Genomic DNA, 20,827 nt, shown 5'->3' with positions numbered 1-20,827 from the left:
TTTTACTGGAAATTTTTAAACTAACTTACCTTTAAAATGTTTTCTCTGTTGTTTTTATATAAGGATCACGCTACTTTTCTACCCACAGTACTCCTTAATAGGACAATGATGTCATGCACTGATAGCCACACCAAATATCATGATAATTCTCAAGGCAGTGAGGGATAATGGAAGGTCCATGAGGTCAGAAGTCTGGAGTTGTATTCAAAATTAGATGCCAATAGTGTTTCTGGAAAATCCCACTACACAGCAAGATTTATGTAGCAAATAAACAGAGCGGGCGAAAGCATGTAACATTGCAGTATCAAGACTCCATGCCCACACTTCAGATGTCCTCCGGCCACCTGGGAGCTGGATCTCATTAAGTAAGCCCTTCATCAAGGCACCACTGCCTTTTTTTTCTCCTACAAATCCATGGGACAGAGCCCTTTAGTTCCTGGGATTTGCTGCCCCTATTTTACTCCAGGAAGTGGCATTCATTCATAGTCTGAAGGAGCTGGGTTATTTTCAGTTGTGCTGAGAAGCTGCTCATTTCTGCCTTGGGTTCGGGCAGTGAAACACTGAGTGCTATACCTGCTGTCTGGAATCTAGATAGAAATGGGCACGGGACCACAGCTGAAGAGTACGCTGGCCCTTTGACTAATCCAACTGCGATCTGTGATGTGGCTAATTGTTCGGCGCCGACGTAGCCGTGACAGCCTGTTTATTCCAAGGGAGCATGTGGCCCTGAGTGCACCCGGGCTCCTCCGATGCCATACTCTAATTGGGGCTGATGCCAGCTGCTTGACTTCCATCACTTTCTATCCAAATCTGCTCATCACCGCCACTTCATTTGTCTGACAGTGGCTCCCGGTGAATTTCAAAATTGATTCTGACAACTTTTGTTTTTAACCTCAAGGCTGTGCCCTGGTTACCTAGGTGAGCTTGACAATTTGATGTTTCTCTTCATAATCAGGGATGGTTCAGGACAGTCGGCCTCTGAGCCCTTGGCACCTTCGAGAGAAGTTAGGCCTCCATGTCTTATCCATTAGCACGAGGGGAAGCTCCCGGCCAAGCGGAGAAATGGGCAAGTCTAATTTTCTTTATTTAGGGATAAGCCGAGTCGAGTAATTTATTACCAGGTTGGTCTGGGAAGGCAGATGGAGGAAGACAGAGGTTTTGCCTCAGGGTTTGAACACATTAAAATAAATCCTACTGCAAAAGTGTAAATGTTCAACGTAGAGTTCCTCACTGGAGTTTTGTAGCTGGGTTTTTTGCTCTGGATTGTTTCATTTCTGCCACCTAAAGAAAGGTTTGTTTGGTAATTTGCTACTGGCCTTCACCTCATTGCTTTCTCTGACTTCGTTCAATGTGGGGGTTCTTCTGTTTGCCGTTGCTTGACACTGTGTGTCGGACATGTCTCCTCCTCTGTACGTGATGGGTTTGTTTTTCTACGTACATTCTTTCCATTCCCTTATAGGTTTCAGGTTCTCTGACATTTCTGTGTTAATTAGGATACTTTGTGCTGTAACAAACAACAATTTCCAGCTCAAACTGGCCCAAACAATAAAGATATGTATTTTTCTCACATAATTAGAAGCTCAGACTCTAGGCCACGTGTCAGTAGAGCCACTTGTCATCATGGGCCCAGATTTCTTCCAGTTCCCTGCTCCGGCCAGGGAAGTCATGATGAGGCATGTCCATTCATGGCCACAGATGGTCACAAGATGGCCACTGCTGTTTCTAGGCTGCACATCCAGAAACAGAATGTCCCAAAGGAAAAAAAGACGGGGAGCCAGAAGGGGACACTGTTCATTCCCAAATTAGGTATGTCGTGTCTTCCAGCAGAAATCTCTTCATGTTGCAGGGCTTAAATTTAGATCATATGCTCATTCTGTCACCCATGAACAGCTAGGGCAATGCTCACCTTACACCAGTGGCTCTCAAAGTGCAGGTAGAGGGGCGTCTGCGTGGCTCAGTGGGTTAAGCCTCTGCCTTCGGCTCAGGTCATGATCCCAGGGTCCTGGGATCGAGCCCCGCATCGGGCTCTCTGCTCAGCAGGGAGCCTTCTCCCCCCAACCCTCCCCCACCCCGCCGCCTGCCTCTCTGCCTACTTGTGATCTCTGTCTGTCAAATAAATAAAATCTTAAAAAAAAAAAAAGTACAGCTAGAGGCCAGCGGCATCAGCATCACCTGGGGATTTGTCAGAGATGCCAATTCTCAGTCCACACCTAAGACTTGTAATATCTGAAACTCAGGTTGGGACCCCTGTCTATGTTTTAACGAGCTCTTCAGTGATTCTGATTCAAATTCAAGTTTGATTTCTAGTAATCACCTGGGATAGAATGGATCTAGGACTCTACTAATAAGACCTCTCCCACATCTCTTGTAGGGCAGGTAAATTGCTAAGTCATTCTTTAAATAATAGTTTGCTGTCAAAATTTTGCATTTCTTTTATATAGCTCATTCTTTCAAGTGCTATTATATATATAATTCTTTTTTTTAAAAGATTTTATTTATTTATTGGAGAGAGAGAGAGAGAGAGAGAACCAGCAGTGGAGAGGCTGAGGGAGAAGCAGACTCCCCACTGAGCGGGGAGCCCAATGCAGGGCTCGATCCCAGGACCCCAGGATCATACCTGAGCAGAAGGCCGATGCTTAACTGAGCCACCTAGGTGCCCCTATAAATGTGGTGCTTAATTGCCTTTCAGATTGCTCACTGCATGTCTAGGAATACAAATTATTTTGGTCTACTGATTGTAACTTACAACCTTGCCTCACTCACTTATTAATTCTCATAGTTTTATGAGGATCTTCAATACTGAAGATGCTATCTATAAATAGAGATGCTTTTCTTTTTTTCTAACCAGATACCAGACTTCACTTTTTACCAAACATTTAATGACCAAAGGATGAGGAACACACCCAAATGATACATGAAAAATGTAGGCTATTTTTAAATTATCCAGATATTCAGGATAGGAAGAATCTCATCTGCCCTACTTTAGGCCTTTGCCATTCTGCTTCTTTGTCTTGAGATCAGGGGCTCTTAAGCCTGGTTACTTGTCAGAATAATGTTGGCCATCTTTTAAACTGTAAGGTCCCCCAACTGATTCCAGAACCACTGAACTGGGTGTCCCAGTGTGAGACGTACATGAGCCACATTTTTAGCAAAGCTTCTCAGGTGACTGTAATCTGAATAAGGATGGGAAATCCTGCTCCACTACCAGCTGTGTGTGCACAGGCATGTGCCCACGGAGTCTGTGACTGTTTCCTCTATTATAAATTCCTCTGTTATAAATTGAGAATTGGTGCCTACCGTATGGGTTTGTCTCAAATACAAAAGGAGGTAAACAATGCTGACTTTGCGTAACTTGTCTGTATAGGAAAGAGCCACTCAAGGAAATAGTGGTTCTGGGAATTTTAGAAACTTAGGGTTGTCCTAGAGATAGGAAGACTTCTATGGAGTCATCGCTGGTTGTGATTTCTGAGGTCACTTCGTGAGTTCCTTTAAAAGCTGGGCGACTGCACTCTGCAGAGCCGAAGGAGGCATCATGGATGTCAGCTACAGTTTTAAAACCTGCCTTCATGGCCCCTTCTGCAACACAGCCTCCATCCTGCCCACCCCCTTCGTGACCATGAGGCTGTCAGTTGTCACTTAGTGCAAGATGCAGGTAGGTCTGTAACAGGCTGGGCATTCACAGTATTTATTCATAAATAAACCGGTGCGTGGGTTAGTAGAACACCCCACCCTAGCAGGAAGGGTAAGAGTCCATTTCCAGTAACTGCTATGAGCATCAGGGGAGAGAGAGTCCCATCCTTGCAACCGTTCTCAAGAAGGATGGTAAAAGCTTGGAATTTCTCCTGGGTATCTTTGCCGCCAGATTCTGGAGCCTGTGGAGGATGGTGCCATGCAGAGGAAAGCGCAGCCGAGCGAGGAAGACAGAGGTGGAGAGAGTCCAGAAGAGGATGCTGCTGGAAATCTGGACGTGGGCATTTCTGAAACCCACTGTGGACTTCCTAGCGGCTGGGTTAGGTGAAGAAAGTCTCTTGCTGAAACTATCTATTTATCTATAATAAGTTTAATTTCCATGGAGACAGATTTCTGTTACTTAAAACCCAAGGTCCTACACAATACCTTTGGGTGTTTTCCTGACATGTTGGGAGTCAAGGTGGTATTGCAAGGTGCTGGGGAGTCGTGTTTGGGGAGAAAGCTGAAGACTCTCTCTCTCTAACCACCCAGAGAAGGAAGAGGAACAGGTGGGATCGCCACTGCTGTGTGTTATCATTACTCATGAGCAAATGTTTCAACATGCTGAAAATGAATGAATCAGATAAATTTCTTATAAAATGTTTAAAAAATGGGTCTGCCTCCGAAACTGCTCAGAAATTTCACGACTGCCAAGATACGATCCCAGATGGGAGTGGGCCTGTCCCTTCCGTTCACTGAACCAATCTTAATAAAAATGCTGTTCCTACCACTACAGAAAGAGCCTTTGTCTTATGTTAAAGCGATACAATATTGTGCTCTATTGTCAGTGGGCTCTATCCAAAGCTCTATGCAAGGCTGCATGCAACCTGGACTAGAGGTACAAACAGCATGAAAAGTTAATGAAAAATCAGCCTGGTATATGCACAACGATAAAAAATAGTTGAAGGGGAAAAAAAGGTAATTACGTTATGGCTAGTTATAGTTAAGATTTAGGTAATTATTCTGAATTTGAAATTTATATCATTTCCCTCCCTCCTTGATGTAATTATCCATTAGACTTACGAATGCACATTTTTCATGTCAAGGCAGCAAGGGCTCCACAGGGAAGAGGTGGGCTTTCAAGAAGAAGGGGAGGGGGTGCCTGGGTGGCTCAGCGTGTTAAAGCCTCTGCCTTCGGGTCAGGTCATGATCCCAGGGTCCTAGGATCGAGCCCCACATCGGGCTCTCTGCTCAGCAGGGAGCCTGCTTCCTCCTAGATCTCTGCTTGCCTCTCTGCCTATTTGTGATCGCTCTGTCAAATAAATCAATAAAATCTTAAAGAAAAAAAAAAGGAGGGGAAAAGGCGAATCTGATGCACGTAGAAACAAAAGAGTGTGGGAAACTACCAGCGTTTATTGCACAATCGATCACTGAGAATGTGCAGGCGTGCCAAGGCCATGTTTACTTGGTTAGAGAATAACTTTTATTTGGTTATTTGGAAATAGATATGAACCCAATACATCTCCGGTTTGACTACTCAAGGAAAAAAAAGTGCTGAAAGGAATGAGTTGTAAGTGAATCAAGATATCAGCATTTTAGGGCTGAAAGGCAACTGAAAAAACCGTGTAACTAACTTCCTTACGTTTTAGGTCAGGAGGCACATCTAGGTGGGCCTCAGGCCTTGGCCAAGGCCACGAGCTACTCTGTGTGAGTTCTCTTGGTGGTCATCAATCATTATTTTCTTCTCTAAAATATATATCAGGTAGGAAATAACATACAGTTTTCCAGTAAACTTTTCTCCTGAGACCTTTTTCTCAGCAAGGTGGAAATTCTGCCGGTAGTTGGGTATGTCCATTCCAATTGTGCTTCCTGGAATCAGGGATATAATCACAGGGTGGGCTCTGGATGAACCACTCACTGTGACATAGACCTGAGTTACAAACGTCCTTCATTACCCAAGCCCCTGCTCTAACAATGACATTTTAAGTCTCCTGAAATTAGTGTTAAGTCAGGGCCAGTGTCCTGTAATCCCCCCAAAGTCTCATTATATCCTTCTCCCCAAGGCACAGTCACCTGGTAAAAGGCTGTAGTATTCGGTCACACCTTAGTGACTCTTTTTGAATTATGTGAGCTTTTTGAAAAGAGAAATTATCTTTATAGAAAAAAGAGAGCCCACCGTCCTGCAAAACCAGACTAGCATGCCCTGAGTTTAGTTGAATTCTACAGAAACACAGCAGAAAGAAAGGAGAAATCTGGGGAAGGGCTAAGAGGTAATGGGGAGAAAATGTCAAAAACAAAGGATGATCTACTCATTTCCCCAGGACACCCTATTAGTTCTCAAGACGGCTGGTGAGCAGCTTGCTCCGAAGCAGACATAAACGTTGTGGTGATACAAGATGCCATTTTTATGCACCGATGTCAGGAATGTGGTCTGTTAGGATTTGACAAAAGAGCCAGAGTCCAGCAACAAGACTACATTTGGCAAAGCCACCACCGCAACCGTGCTCCTAAGGTCTGTGCCTTTCCCACTGGGCCAGGCGGGTGAACTATTGTGACGCTAACCACAAACCCCACTTTGGGGAGTCCTCTCTTCTCTCTGCAGCCCTTGGCCGGCAGTGGCTCACATGAATATTCAGAGAGTACAAATGCCGAGACGTATGCCTTTATGAAGTTATATGAGCCTTACTAGGGAGCCTTCTGGAAGGAATGGCAACACAGTTGTTTGAAGTCAATATCATGATTCATGGAGCAGTGCTAGTCACTGTACACACAAAACATAGAACAACCCAAAGGGTCCCCAAAGTCAGAACTGAATAAATGAATATTTAGGAATTCCAGATGCTAAAAATACACCCGAGATCTCATTTTCTTCTTAATCATAAATTGCTTCAGGGAAGAAGGCTCTTTGCCTTCTGGAATCCAACATCAGCCAAGTTAACTTGGCATCCTGGCAGAAATCAAGGATAACCTGACTCTTGCCAATTGTAAACAGAGGGCATGAAATTTAAATGCAAGAGATAGAGAGGAGAAAAGCTGCCTACCTGTTGCTGCAAACTAAAAAAGACTTGTGCTATTTAAATTTCAATGGATATTGCCATAGTATAATTTGAATTTGTTTGGACTTTTCTCAAATGCACACCTGCTATTACAAGCTCAATCAAGCTGATGTAAAATATTTCAGAAGGACGAGAAATAGAATTAAAACCTATTAGACTTTTCCATTACGACCCATTTTCCATCTAATTACATCATCATTTTCTCATCCATTCTAGATTGCTTATCACTCTTCATAGCTCTTCCAAACACATAGCATCTTACTTTTTGAATACAGGATTTCAGGCTGCAGTTATGTCTTTTTCCTTAGCTGTAGGTTATCGGACATACCTCTGATCCAAAGCAAACTGGGAGTCTCTATCTAATTTTCTGCCAGTGGTTCAGTGAATGGACTTCTGATTTCTGTTGATTATTGAATTGCTTCTGGGGATGGATCTAAAATGCAGGCACTGACCCTTAATGTCAATCATAAAATTCTGAGTCCAAAATTCGGAGGCAATTTCATTGTTTACAGTGTATTTCTGGCAGCGTGATCACAAGCAGGCTGACTGCTTTATGGATTTGTCTCTCTCCTGAGCAAACTTAAAAGAAGGCTTAGTAAAACCTACATTGGTTTATTGAGTGTGTGAAAGCTGGCCACTATTCTTTTCTCCTACTACTAGATATCTTTTGGCTTTGTGCATCTGAAGATTTTCTCTACTGAGAATTTTTCCTAGTGTTACTATGTCTTAGCTAATTATTATGTGGTGGGTCATGTAGAAAGCACTGTGAATATCTTATGATAAAAATCATTCATATTTTTAAGTATATTTCAAATTGTAATAAATGCCAATTGTGAGCCTAATTTACATGAACTAATAATTCACGATAAATTGGTTATTAAAATAATGTGAAAGCTGTCCCCAGCACCAGGCAACATATAAATATGTACATCTACCCTTTTCCATCTGCAAACAACTATTAATTGTGACTCTACCCATGTGGTATACGGTAAGCGTTCTAGAATTCTACATTTATCATTGTGATGTTTTCATTAAGAGCACGTTTAGGCATTTCCACGAGTGCAGTGCACAGTGCACGGCCACAACATGGAACAGCTGGACGTTTTCCCTCTCCACTGCTTCCTCTCTGAATCCATCTGAACCATTTTTGATGTCAATTTCTGGCCTTCTCAATTTTTGAAAAATTAATGAGGTAAATTCTCTCTCCATCAAGATTCTTAACTATGTAGCCAGCCACTGCCCACACAACAGCTAAATGTCATTTGAAAAGAAGAAAATTGCATGTGCACAGGATCATTTCGTTCCTTCTCGGAGATGGGGTCCAAACAAATGGGAGGCGTCCAGATACGATAGCTGTCAGTGTCACGGATGTCAACTCGGCTCCCACAGTTCTCTTTTTTGGTTATTAAAAATCACAGATACTGTGGATAATAACTTTTGTTAAAGACTTATTTATTTATCTGGGGGGGCGCAGTAGAGGGAGAGAAGCAGGCTCTGCACTGAGGATGGAGCCCAATTAGGGGATCTGACCCCACAATGCTGAGATCATTAGTTGAAGGTCCAACCAATGGAGCCACCCAGGCGCCCCCTGTGGATAAGAATTTTGTGCTGTGTGGCACACAGATGGACTCCCCAAGTGAGTGTTCTGGAAAACAAAGACATTTCAGAAGTGTGAAATTGAGAAGATAAGAGAAGTGAGGGCAATGAGTAAAAGAACAGAAGTTTAATAACTAATGATAAATTAAAATTTATTCTAGAGAAAAACCATAAAATCTAATCATACTAAAATTTAACTCCGTTGTCACTAAAATGATGCACGATAAACTCTTGCGGAAGCTTGTCACCATGACAGACTACCATCACGGACTTTTCCTTCCATGATATCATATGGTGGACTCTCATAGGTACTGATGGAAAATGTCATTTTCATGGTTGTTCAAGTTGAGGGGCTGACATATATGCACCCGAGAGAAGACATGTACTGGTATTTCTTTTCCAAAACTCAATATTTTTCAACTGAGTTAGCGAAATCCTACCTATCATGGTCAAATGAAGCACCTGCGGGGCGTGGGAGACGCAACAGTGAAAGGGGTTGCTAGTGTCACCTAGATCTCGTGGCCTAGTGGTTGAAGGTGGTGTGACACACTGATGGCCAGTTCAAGCCACGGGAAGGAACATAACACAGCTGGAGAATAAATGCAACACGTGCAGACATGAGCCTAGAGAGCTAAGAAGGGGTCATATCACAAAGAGCCTAAACAGCCAAATTATGGAGTTTAGGTTTGTCTCAGGAGCCACTGGGGGGCCCAGAAGAACATCCACCTAGGAGGAGGAACAAGAATATTGGAGGCACCCCAATTGGCAAACAAGTCTTTCAGTGAGACAACTGCCTCAGAAAGAGCAAACAAGTCTTTCAGTGAGACAACTCCCAGAAATGGGACAGACTTTGGAGAAAAATGGAGTTTGGCTTTATAGCTACTAAGTGTAAGAGATCTGGGGGGCATTTAAGTACAGATGCCCAGGAAGCAGGTGGCACTATGGGAACTGTGGGAGAATCAGGTTACAGATGGAATTATATGAGAAAACCATGGAGAGTTAGAAGAAAAGAGGGCCAAGGGTAGGGAGTGTCAATATCTAAGGATAAAAGGAACACAGTAGTCTAGAGAGGGAACTAAGAATGCAGCCAGAGAAGAGTGGGAAGACTTGAAGAGTATGTCTTTGTGGATGTCCAGGGAAGGTGGCATTTGGAGGCCACCGACAGCCAAGAGGAGGATGGTCAGGACTTAGTGGATGTGATGGCAGGCAGGCTACTGGGACCAGTCATTGATGGGGGCAGCCTGCAGCAAGGGAGGGTGAGAAGAGAGTTACAAGTAGACTATGGTGAGTACACAGAATTCTTGGAAGAAGTTAAAGGGGAAGGAAGTAGATTGGGGGAAGAAGAAAACTGGTTGAAACATCAGATATTTGACTTGTGTAATTTAGGTGAGTGAGACCGAACCATGTAGAAATACAGATATAAGGAAGTGCTGGAGAAAGTAATGGAAATGCAGAAGAAAACATATAGAGGATGGGCAAGATCACTGAAGAAACAGATGCTTTGGGAGACAGAATATGCGTAGGATGATGAAGAGAAGGAAGATGGAGGAGGAGGAGGATGGAGGAGGAAGTAAGAAGCTAAGAGAAGAGCCAGGGATGGGGTGGAAGTAGAGAAGTCTACTTCTGTCGTCCTCCTGTTAGCAACAAGCTCTAAGAATTTCCTCTGAGGCTCTCTCTTTTCTGTAAAGTAAGAGGAGGGGCAACCTGTCTCTTTAGATATTGGGGAGATGACGTGCTTGGAGGGCTGAAGAGAAAGCAGCATTTCAGAAACTCTCTCTCTGGAAAACAGGAGAGAAAAAGCTTAATAGGGAACAGAGGATTGCCAGGCAACATTAAGAGTCCATCCATTTATCCTGTACCAAACTGTCTTGTGTAATTTTGTATCATAGTCTGTAGTTGCCAGAGATAAAGACAGACACCCAGACTGATCTTGAGGAATGACACCATGAAATGTCGTCTTTTGTGAACAGTGAGCTGATGAGGCTTCCTCATGACTTGAGCAAAAACACTCCCACAAGAATATTCCAAATTCACTATGTGACTCCATCAAAAGTACATTTTCCCCCCAACACTCTGATCTTAGAAAAGCTGGGGGGGGGGGTTAGCAAGTGCATTTAGCTATTCTATAGGGAAGATATAGTTCCATTAATATGATAATCATGAATTAAATGATTTGGGACTTATACATATATCCCTATGTGAGTGTTTCATATGAAAAGTCACTCAAAGTTTTTTAATTCTTCAGAAGAGGCAAAATAAAATATCTAGAGCTACGGAGTTCACAAACAGATCTAGAAGGTTATGATGACGCCAAAGATTGATATATTGTCAGTCCTGCATAAATTGTCAGCTGTTCTCTGTCTCTGGAATCTCTCTCCAGAGTTTTTCCATTGATGTCTTAATTGGGGTCTCCTATGCTTCAGGCACTCTGGGCCTGACCCTCCATGGGCTTCCAGCTGGGGAGATGCAAGCAAATGCTTAAGACCCAGGCTGATTCACTTCACAAGAGATGGAGCTAAAAGCTGCACAGAATAGTAAAGGGGAGATTAGTGATTAATTCTGTTTGATTAGCACAAACATACTTACTTTCAATCTCCTATATATACTTCAATATAATTTTGGTAATCTGTGACTCGGGGAAACAAGAAAGAACACTTACTGAAAGCTAACTTCTTTTATTTAGAAACAATTTCTGTTTAGTTTTTAAAATTTTTATCCCTTCAACCTGTGAGGAAATGGATACCAGGAAGTTTTCCACCAAAACCCTTAGTTGGTTGACTTACTCCTGAAAGCTACGTTTGAAAAGAAATGTAGAATACATTATTTCCAAAGACATTGGTTCTGCACTGGTGGACTTTCTTTTGAAGCCTGAGGCCATTAGAATACTAAAGGTCTTCTCTGTGAAGGCAGATTGTTTTTTCAACTGGGGAACTGAACCTATATCCTGGCTCCTGGTGAGGCATCTGGTTTCTAGACTTCTCAGCTGGATTTTGGAATGGCTACATTCAAGACACTTTCGGAAACAAAACAGTAATTCACAAGCATTATGAGTCCAAGAAGGGCAGGAGGAGAGAATTAGGCAGGAAGAATCTCATCTCAAGGGGAAGGCAGGAGGAAAATACCAGAAGGGTAAGGGGAGGAGTACTGTGTGGAAAATAACCAGTTATCAGGAAGTGTGTTTCAGTGCCAGTTTCGTTATTATTGGCTATACAGATTTAAGCCTTTTAGTTGCTCCTTTATGAAAGGAGGAGCCTGGGATTAGGTGACGTTCTAGCAATGGAGTTTATTTTTATTAGGAAAATGAGAGATTTGGGACTAGGTGGTATTATACACCAAATCAATACTAACAGGCATTAACCTGCCTATTGCCATGAATTATTTAGTGAGTATGTCTCTACACTCACACTCAAAGTCCACACTAATGACCTAGTAATTATTTTAATCGATTCTCAATGAACCCTTAACTACTCTGTTGGCATACCAATAAGCAAGAAGTATTGTGAGAGCAGGTTCTGAGCTCTGTGTTTGTATCTTCCCATCCATAATTCTGAATGGAAATCTGTGTATCCAAATATTTCTATATCCGTTTTCCTAAGATTTATCATTTAACATTTGCAGTTTTTTAAGAAGTCCTAATTTTCATTTGTGTGAGGAGAAGAGAGGATATAATACGGAAGGTTAGTTGAGTTGGAGACTTAGAAGGCTCGGTAGAAAGGCCAGGCAAAGGCCCCTGGGTGAAGCAAGTTCCAGGTGACTGGGAAGTAAGAGTAAACACTGAATTTGGAGGGCACTAGGGGTTCGAAGTGAAGTGAAGATTCAAGTCAGGACCTGAAAGCTGGGGACAGGGGGTGGAGTTACTCTGGTGATCGACGTGTAAGTTCCTTGCCCTTGAGAAGCTTATACTTTATTGAGAGAAGTAGACTGTTTGTAAAGAAACATGAAACATTCCCATACAGATGGGAATAAGTGCCATGAGGTCAGATTAGGAAATAATTAAAACAGGTGCTGGGGGAGAAAATATCAGAGGACACCTATTTTACATAAGATGTTGAGGGAAGGTGGTATTTAAACTATACCCTGAATGATAAGGAAAGCCAGCAATGAAACAGCCAAGAAAACACATTTTAGGAAGACAGAACAGCTAACTCAGAGACCTTGAGATGAGCAAAGATCACATAAAAGACAGGATGCAGTGGCATCCAGAGGTGAGTAGAGGGAACATGTGCTCATTTGATTAAAAAAAAAAAATGGCTGTAGGGGCACCTGGGTGGCACAGTTGGTTAAGCATCCAGTTCTTGGTTTTGGCTCATGTCATCATCTCAGGGTCCTGAGCTCAAGCCCTGCATCAGGCTCCGTGCTCCCCATGGATTCTGCTTGGGATTCTCTCTCCCTCTGCCCCTCTCTACGGCCCTCTTTCTCTCTCTCAAATAAATAAATAAATAAATAAATAAATAAATAAATAAATCTTTTTAAAAAAATGGTTGCCATCCTCATCAAAAGTGGAGGAAGTAAATCAAATGAGTGATTTTTTTTTTTTTTCTAACAGAAAAACAACTCTATTTTCCTGAGTATGTGATTGACTGTAAGCGGAAAGTCCTTCCATGTTACAAGCGGCTTATTCCAGCTCAGGTATACAAAGATCTCCTGGGACAAAATACAATTTCAATACAGCAACATCACAATCAGGATGAACAGCTTGATTTTGGAGGAAAAGAACATACTTTCCCATCAGAGAGACTCAAGAGAAAAGAATTATGTCAATTCAGTCTAGTTGCAAAACTTTATATGCCACAAAATATATTTAGCTTGAAAAAAAGCAAGATGAAATCTCCTAAGAGATACCAAAGCAGGAGGCCAGTTTGCTTATGAGGTTCTGAAGCAATTGTCTGAGAAAAAGCAATAAGGTGGCTTTACTTTGCCTGAAATCAGAAGCTTGTAGCTACTACATTTCACTTTTGTACACATGTAGGAGGGTTAAAACAACCTGGGCCTAATGATGTTTATTGAGCATTAGCAGAAGAAAATATTAAAAGTACCTATCAGTTTTGGCTATGCTGCCATTGATAATAGCACGCAGGAACTGAATAGAACACTGACACAGGAAGTCCCCATCACTGACCAAAAAAAGAACATACTTTTCAGGCTAAGTATGTTGAGTTCTGTTCTACAGACTCTGGATTGGTGACTGAGTTTTGAGAAGGTGAGATTATAGCTATATGAGTCTTTCCTATGTTAATTATGATAATTCATATGTTAGCTATGATAATTCTTAGCTTAGATGCTAATGTTGAACCCTAAGCTAAATTCAGGTATCACTACTTATTTAGTGTAAATCAAAAAGAAACTAGTAGAAATCAGGAAAAAATGTCTACTTAGAGGTTGAAAAGAAAGTTAAGCAAGTTTATATTTAATGTAATCATGAAAAATACTACCAATAAAAAAACCAACAAATTATTAGTCTTGGCAAAGCCATCCTGAAAAAGAAAAAACAAAGCTGGAGACATCATGCTCCATGATTTCAAACTTCAAACAAAGCTAAAGTAGTTAGAACAGTATTTGCATAAAAACAGGCACATAGATCAATGGAACAGAATAGGTAGCCCAGAAATAAACCATACTTACATGGTTAATTTACAACAAAGGAGATAAGAATGTGCAATGGAAAAAGATAGTCTCTTCCACAAACCGTGATGGGATAACGGGACAGTCTCATGCAAAAGAATGAAACTGGACCACTACCTTACACCATGCACAAAAAGTGACTCAAAATGAATTAAAGACCTAAATATGCAGCCTGAAGCTATAAAAGTGCAAGGAAACATAGGGTGGTATGTTCCTTGACATAGGTCTTGGGTGATTTTTTAAATCTAATATCAAAAACAAAAGCAACAAAGGAAAAATAAACAAGTGGGACTACATCGAATTAAAAACCTTCTGCACAGCAAAGGAAACCATCAACAAAATGAAAAGGCAACCTACTCAATAGGAGAAAATATATGCAAATCATACATCTGATAAAAGGCTAATATCCAAAATAAATGAAGAACTCAGACAATTTGGGTGTCTGGATGACTTAGTTAAGCATCTGCCTTTGGCTCAGGTCATGATTCCAGAGTCCTGGGATGGAGCCCTGCATCAGGCTCCCTGCTCAGTGGGAAGCCTGCTTCTCCCTCTCTTTCTGCCCCTCCTCCCTGCTCCCGCTTTCTCTCTCTCTCAAATAAAAAAATAAAATCTTAAAAAAAAAAAAAAAACTAAAAAATTCAGTAGCCCCTAAAACCCCCCAAACAACCAACAATCCGATTAAAAACTGGGAAGATCTGAAAAGACCTTTTTCCAGAGACATACATGTGGCCAACAGACACATGAAAAGATGTTCTACATCATTAATCCTCAGGGAAATGCAAATCAAAACCACAGTGAGATATCACCTCACACCTGTTAGAAAGGCTATTTATCAAAAAGTCTAAAAATAACAAGTGTTGGCAAGGATGTGTAGGAAAGGGTGCCCTTGTTCACCAGCTGTGGGAATAGAAGTTGGTGCAGGCCCTATGGAAAACAGTATGAAAGTTCCTCAAAAAAATTAAAAAATAGAATTACTATATGATCCAACAATTCCACTTCTGAGTATTTATCCAAAGAAAATAGAAACATTGGTTCAAAAAGATACATGTACCCCTATATCCACTGCAGTATTATTTACAGTAGTCAAGATATGGAAATAATCTAAGCGTCCATCGATGAATGAAGAATATTACTCAGCAATAAAAATAATGAAATCTTGCCATCTGCAATATAGATGGACTCTGAGGGCATTAAGCAAATGAAATAAGTCAGAGAAAGACTAATACTGTATGCTCTCTCTTATATGTGGAATCTTGAAAAAAAAAATTAAGAAAAACCCAAGCCCCCTGATACAGAGAATAGACTGGTAGTTGTCACAAGTTGTGTGGAGAAATGGGGGAGAAAAGAGTGAACTGTTTTTGTTTTCTTTTTAGTTTAAATAGATTTATTTTTTTAAAAAATGATCCTGAATAAAAATGCTCAGAAGTTGTTTAGATAGATTTTTACAGTGTCAGATAAATCCAAGGAACAATTTTAGTTTGGGACAGATAAGACTAAATTTAATTCTGGAAAATCTCAAGAAAAGAAGTAACATAAGTTCTTTGGTGGGATCTTTTGGATTTTCACTACTTGGCATATTTAAAATATGTGTATATAACTTCATTAGTTAACAGGGGATTTTGTTAGATGTGTATCTTTTTAACAGAGGTTTCATACAAGAATAACGTACATCATATTTTAAGAGATAAAACACATATAAAATACACACGTATCAGTCGACCTGGAAAACTAGAGAATTACAACCCAAGGCACAGCGTGGGATAAGGCAGAAGTCCAGCTGGAAGTCTTATTGAAAAACTTTTCTTCAATCAGATAGTTACTAAAGGAATCTTGGTTCTAAGATTTACACTCACTATCATGAGTAGATCATTTAAGACATATAGAGAATCAGAGAAAGTACTAGCAAATTACAAATACAATTTAAGAGAATCAATATATTTACTATTATTTATTACAGTATATGCACATCTTAACCGGGGGAAATAATTTCCCAACTTGGAAAAATTACAAACTCAAAATTAAGAATCCAACTTGCAGAAAAGGTTACACATCTGTGAACTTGTGAATAGCTTAGGTTTACAAGTCAGTATCCATACTGATACTACAGCATTTATTATATATGTGCATCTTATCTACCTTTTTGAATAGAAGGTTCTTTGAGGGCACATTGGAAGTAGGAAAGTCTGGGCATGGGTCTCACTTTGGACGCTCAGCTTTTGCACCTTCGGGCAAGTCACTAGGTTTCCGGGTCTGAGTTACCTCATCTGTACTATAGAAGGCCATAATACTCACCTTTCCTCACCCTCACCCCTGTCCTGCACAGAAGCCAAGTATAGGGAAGGACATGGACTTTGCAGAGAGACAACCAGAGCTTTCTCTCTACTCATAGACCTCCCCATGTGAGGTCTGGGATAAGTTCCTTGCCTACCCAAGCCTCAGCTTCCTCATCTATAAACTTAGAATATCACACCCTGGAAGATGTCATTAGGATTAGAGAACATACCTGTAAACTTTAGGCACTTGTTAAGCTTTCAATAAATGGTCTCTATTGATGCTTATGGCCCATTTTGTAAACTGTATTATATATGTAAAGTACCATTATTCAATTAATTAAAAAGGAATTAAAGGAGATATTTAGTTGTACATTTAGTTCCTTTTAGGTTTGTGCCCAGTGCTTAACAGGACACCCCAGAGGTAGGACACATGCTACACATTTGAGTAGACAAATTCTCTACAAGCAATCTGTGCTGGGCTAATGGGCCATGCTGCTCCCCCACTGATATAATAAAAATTCCAAGTGTTGTCCCCACCACGGAACAAATGCCCATCAGAATTGCATAATCATCCTTCCTTTTAGGAACTGGGGATTACAGTTTATGTCTATTTTTTGTTGTTGGAAACACTGTGACATTCTATAGCTCTGTAAACATTACAGCTTATTTCATTGAAAACGACCATTACGAGTAAAATAGAAAAAAAGAATTATTACCTGTGTGCTGTTCTTCAATCCAGACTTGCAAATACATGAAGAGGAGTAGTCCTGCTACCCCAAATATGAGCACCGAGAGGAAGACTTGTTTGGGGTTCATGACCATTTCAGATGGCTGCCTTTCTCCTCATTTCTGAAGACCTCATGATTTGTTTTTCTGGAAAGCTTTGATCCTTTCTTGCTCTAGGAAGCGCTCCTTCCATGAAGCCACCTAGAAGTTTTAAAAAATCCACATTTACCTTGCTGATGGCATTTCTTCCCCAATACAGCATAAATCTGCAGCACATCAACGCTAGGGAAGACGTAGGTGAACTGGAGGTCTCTGAAGACTGGAGGAGATTGTCCCTAGAATGGCAGTTTTCTACTGTAACCTTAGGAATGTATCGTCCTACAGTTAATAAGTAAGACCCTCACATTTACTCAGGTGTAGCATAGCCAGACTGAGGCTACCCTATACTGGGAAGAGTACAGCAGGTTCAGGTTACCTCAAAATGATTGCGAGGGGAAGGAAGACTGTCAGAGAGGATTATTGAAGGAGTTTTGAAAAACATGTTTATAGAATAAAGGGGGGGGGAATCACTTCCTGACTGAAAAATATATAAAAATGGAGGGTTCAATCTATCATTTTCCTCTCATGTAAAAGTAATAGATTTCTCCAACTGAAAGGGTACATTTAAAATCCCTCCAATGTACAAAAGGATAAATATTAAAAGGTCAGATTTAAAGGGCTTCCCCCACAAGAACATGGGAGTACAGAAATCGACCTCAGATTACAGAAATCTACCTTTGTAATGAAAGGTTTAAAGAAATATTGAAGTGACTTTGTTTTAGAACAACCTCATTTAGTGTAATCTTACCCTCTTACTTTTTGTAAGTTGCATACATGTTTGAGAATCTAAGGAAAATGCAAACCCTCTTAGACAAATATAAACACACACAAAATTGCTTAAAGAGCAGGATGCTTAGTTATTGTCACTGGAACCCAATTTAAGAAGCCCTGCTTCCCATGAACTGCCATGCAAATACAGTCGCCTGCATGGTGAACTCACACAGTTAGTCCAGTTAATGAGGCCAAGGTCATGGCTTTGTATCTAGCACTGACAAAAGACCTTGGCTCTGTTCTTTGCCACAGACCACATCCCCTCTTAATATGAGCTGAATGTTTTCTCACTGTCAGGACATCACATCCACTGCTGTGTCTAAAAATTATCTCTCTTTTTTCTCCAAATATGCCTCAAAAACTTAGGGGAGAATATTAATTTAGCCTTTTAAAAAGGTGTTTTGTGAGGGAGCCTGAGTGGTTCAGTAGGTTAAGCATCTGCCTTCAGCTCAGGTCATGATCCCAGGGTCTTGCGATTGAGTCCTGCCTGCTGGAGGCTCCCCCTGCTTGCGTGTTTGCTCATTGTCTCTCTCTCTGTGTCAAATAAATAAATAAAACCTTTAAAAAAAAAAAAAAGAGGTGTATGGTGAGATGCAAGGAAAAATTTAAAAACCTGCTGCGGGGGAATAAGTAGTTGGTTGCTTAAAGGATAAGATTTACATATTCTTGGCAAAAACCATTTTCATGTAAATGGTGGCCTTCAAAGGTAACCTAGGAGATCAGCATTATAAGGAAATGTGGTCTGGTGATTCCCTGATTAGAAAAAACAAATCCGGGGAGCCTGGCTGTCTCAGTCATTTAAGTGTCTGCTGGCTCAGGTCATGATCCCAGGGTCCTGGGTTTGAGCCCTGCCGGAATCCATCATCAGGCTCCCTGCTCAAGGAGAGTCTGTTCCTCCTCTCCCTATGTCCCTCCACCCACTTGTGCTTTCTCTCTCTCTCAAATAAATAAATAAAATCTTAAAAAACAAAAAAAGAAAAAAAAAATCCCAAATCCAACAAATAGTTAAAAGTGTTTATGCAGAACAACATCAAAAAAGTCATGTTAAAAATTCCTCTTTTTCCTTATAGTTTACTTATTACCCAGAAGGGGCCAAAGGAAGAACAGTGATGATTGTTAGTATTACCTGAGGAGTTTTCTAGTATGCACTTGTCTGAGTCACCTGAGGAAGAGGCCACTGTTTTTCATGAGGGCTTTTGAGCATTTCAAGCATTTTCTTGATTTTACTAGTAGAGTAAGTTTTTAAATAAGTAGAAGAACTGTGAATATCACCATACTGCTATTTGATGGGTGGCGCTTTGCTCTTATATTGATTGAAAGCTCACATCTTATGGGCTTTCCAAACATACGCAACAGAGAACAGTTCCCCAGGGAGAGCTGCAATTTGAGGTGTTCCGAGATTGGGTCCCTCAAGGGAAACGACGAGAAGCCAGCTTTCTCTTGTCTTGATGCTGCAGTTAAACAATGAACAGACATAATTCCTGGGTGCACAAGAAGATTCGTAAGGAAAAACCAGTTAAACAAAATCCAGTACTAACAGAGAAATAGCTGTTTACAAGAAGAAAAAGACTTTTACAATCTGTCTACATAATTAAAACTTATCTCAGAAGCAAGAGGATAGAAGAAGAGGCATAAATCAGAACAGAGACAAGAACCTGTGGGAATAGTAGATGTGCAAAGCCAAAAGAGGTACTCCTTGAGGGTTTGCAGGGGAAAATTATTACCTACGAAGCTGGAAAGAGATGAAGAATTTGCCCTTCCTTTCTTCGGGAGATGTTGCTCTACTCTGACATATCCTCCTGGGTAAAAAGTCAGGAGAAAACCCATAATTGTTATTATGGCAGATGTGAGTAGGATTGAGTGATTAAAGCCACAAGGCAGAAAGGCAATCTGGTGTAAAACGAAGAGATACATTTGATTTTCTCCCATCTCAGTCCATTAACCCAACGTTGGTGTTAGGAAATGGCTCTCATTAAACAAAGGTGAGGCAGGAGGAGCAACACTGTTGCTTTAAGCAAACCTGAAGATCAGTCGTGACGGGAAAACACACCTATTTGGAGATCATACATCTACCTCTACGCCTGCAGGAAAAGTGCAGACTACTGGAGACTGAAATTACTTGGAATAATGCTATTTTATGTACAAGCATTATACATTGCCATGGTCAGAGGCTTCCTGTATTTCATACAACCCCCTCCTCTTCCCAGTCACACACACAGTACCTTGAACCTCACCGGTACCCAACAGTGTGCATTGCACTGAACTGAATTTGGAGCTCCAACAACAAAATACAGGCCAATTAGCTAATTGTCTAGTTGTGCTTGTAAATCCTTCATCCTATCTTCCAAATGGAGAAATACGGACTATTAAAATCCTGAAAGAGGGATCTATGTGGCTTTGTTAAGAGAAAATACACATTTATTTTTATTCGCATAGCCTCTTCATTTATCCCAAATGAACACAAAAAGATAGGTAAACACAATTGTTTCACTACCTTATCTCTTTTCCAGCACTTTAAAAATCATTCCTTTACGATGTTCAGCATCATTCATCCTCAGGAAAATGCAAATCAAAACCGCAATGAGATCTCACCTCAAGCCTGTTAGAATGCAGACATGGGTGGGGAAGAAAGGGGATCCCTTGCACACTGTTGGTGGGACAGTACTGATGGGGCCGCTGAAGGAGAAGTGCATGGCGGCAATTCAAGCAATTAAACACAGAACTACCGTATGATCCCGCAATTCCACTTCTGGTATTTATCTCAAGGAAATGGAAAAACTACGTCAAAGAGACATCTCCTCCCCCACATTCCTAATAGTGTTATTTACAATAGCCAAGACATGGAAATAACCTCTGTCCACTGGTGAATGAATGAATAAAGAATATCACTCAGTGTATTCTTATTATTTTTTTAAAAGATTTTATTTATTTATTTGACAGAGGGAGAGCGCACACACACAAGCAGGGGGAGCAGTAGGCACAGGGAAGAGAAGCAGGCTCACCAGACCAGGGAAC

At 40.9% G+C, this 20,827-nt stretch overlaps 1 protein-coding gene across 1 annotated transcript in view; it reads right to left on the bottom strand.

The window, feature by feature from the left end:
- CHST9 (carbohydrate sulfotransferase 9) overlaps positions 1-20,827 on the bottom strand; it is a 233,054-nt gene that overhangs the window by 177,846 nt on the left and 34,381 nt on the right. Inside the window, exon 2 of the mRNA XM_059139311.1 lies at positions 16,933-17,143. Coding sequence (XP_058995294.1) covers positions 16,933-17,038 — 106 coding nt within the window. The 5' untranslated portion in view covers positions 17,039-17,143. The remainder of the gene's footprint in view (positions 1-16,932; positions 17,144-20,827) is intronic.

The sequence above is a fragment of the Mustela lutreola genome, chromosome 11, assembly GCF_030435805.1.
Source record: "Mustela lutreola isolate mMusLut2 chromosome 11, mMusLut2.pri, whole genome shotgun sequence".
NCBI classification, from domain to species: domain Eukaryota; kingdom Metazoa; phylum Chordata; class Mammalia; order Carnivora; family Mustelidae; genus Mustela; species Mustela lutreola.
Note: the sequence above shows the minus strand (reverse complement) of the source record. Positions and strands in the feature narration are given on the sequence as shown.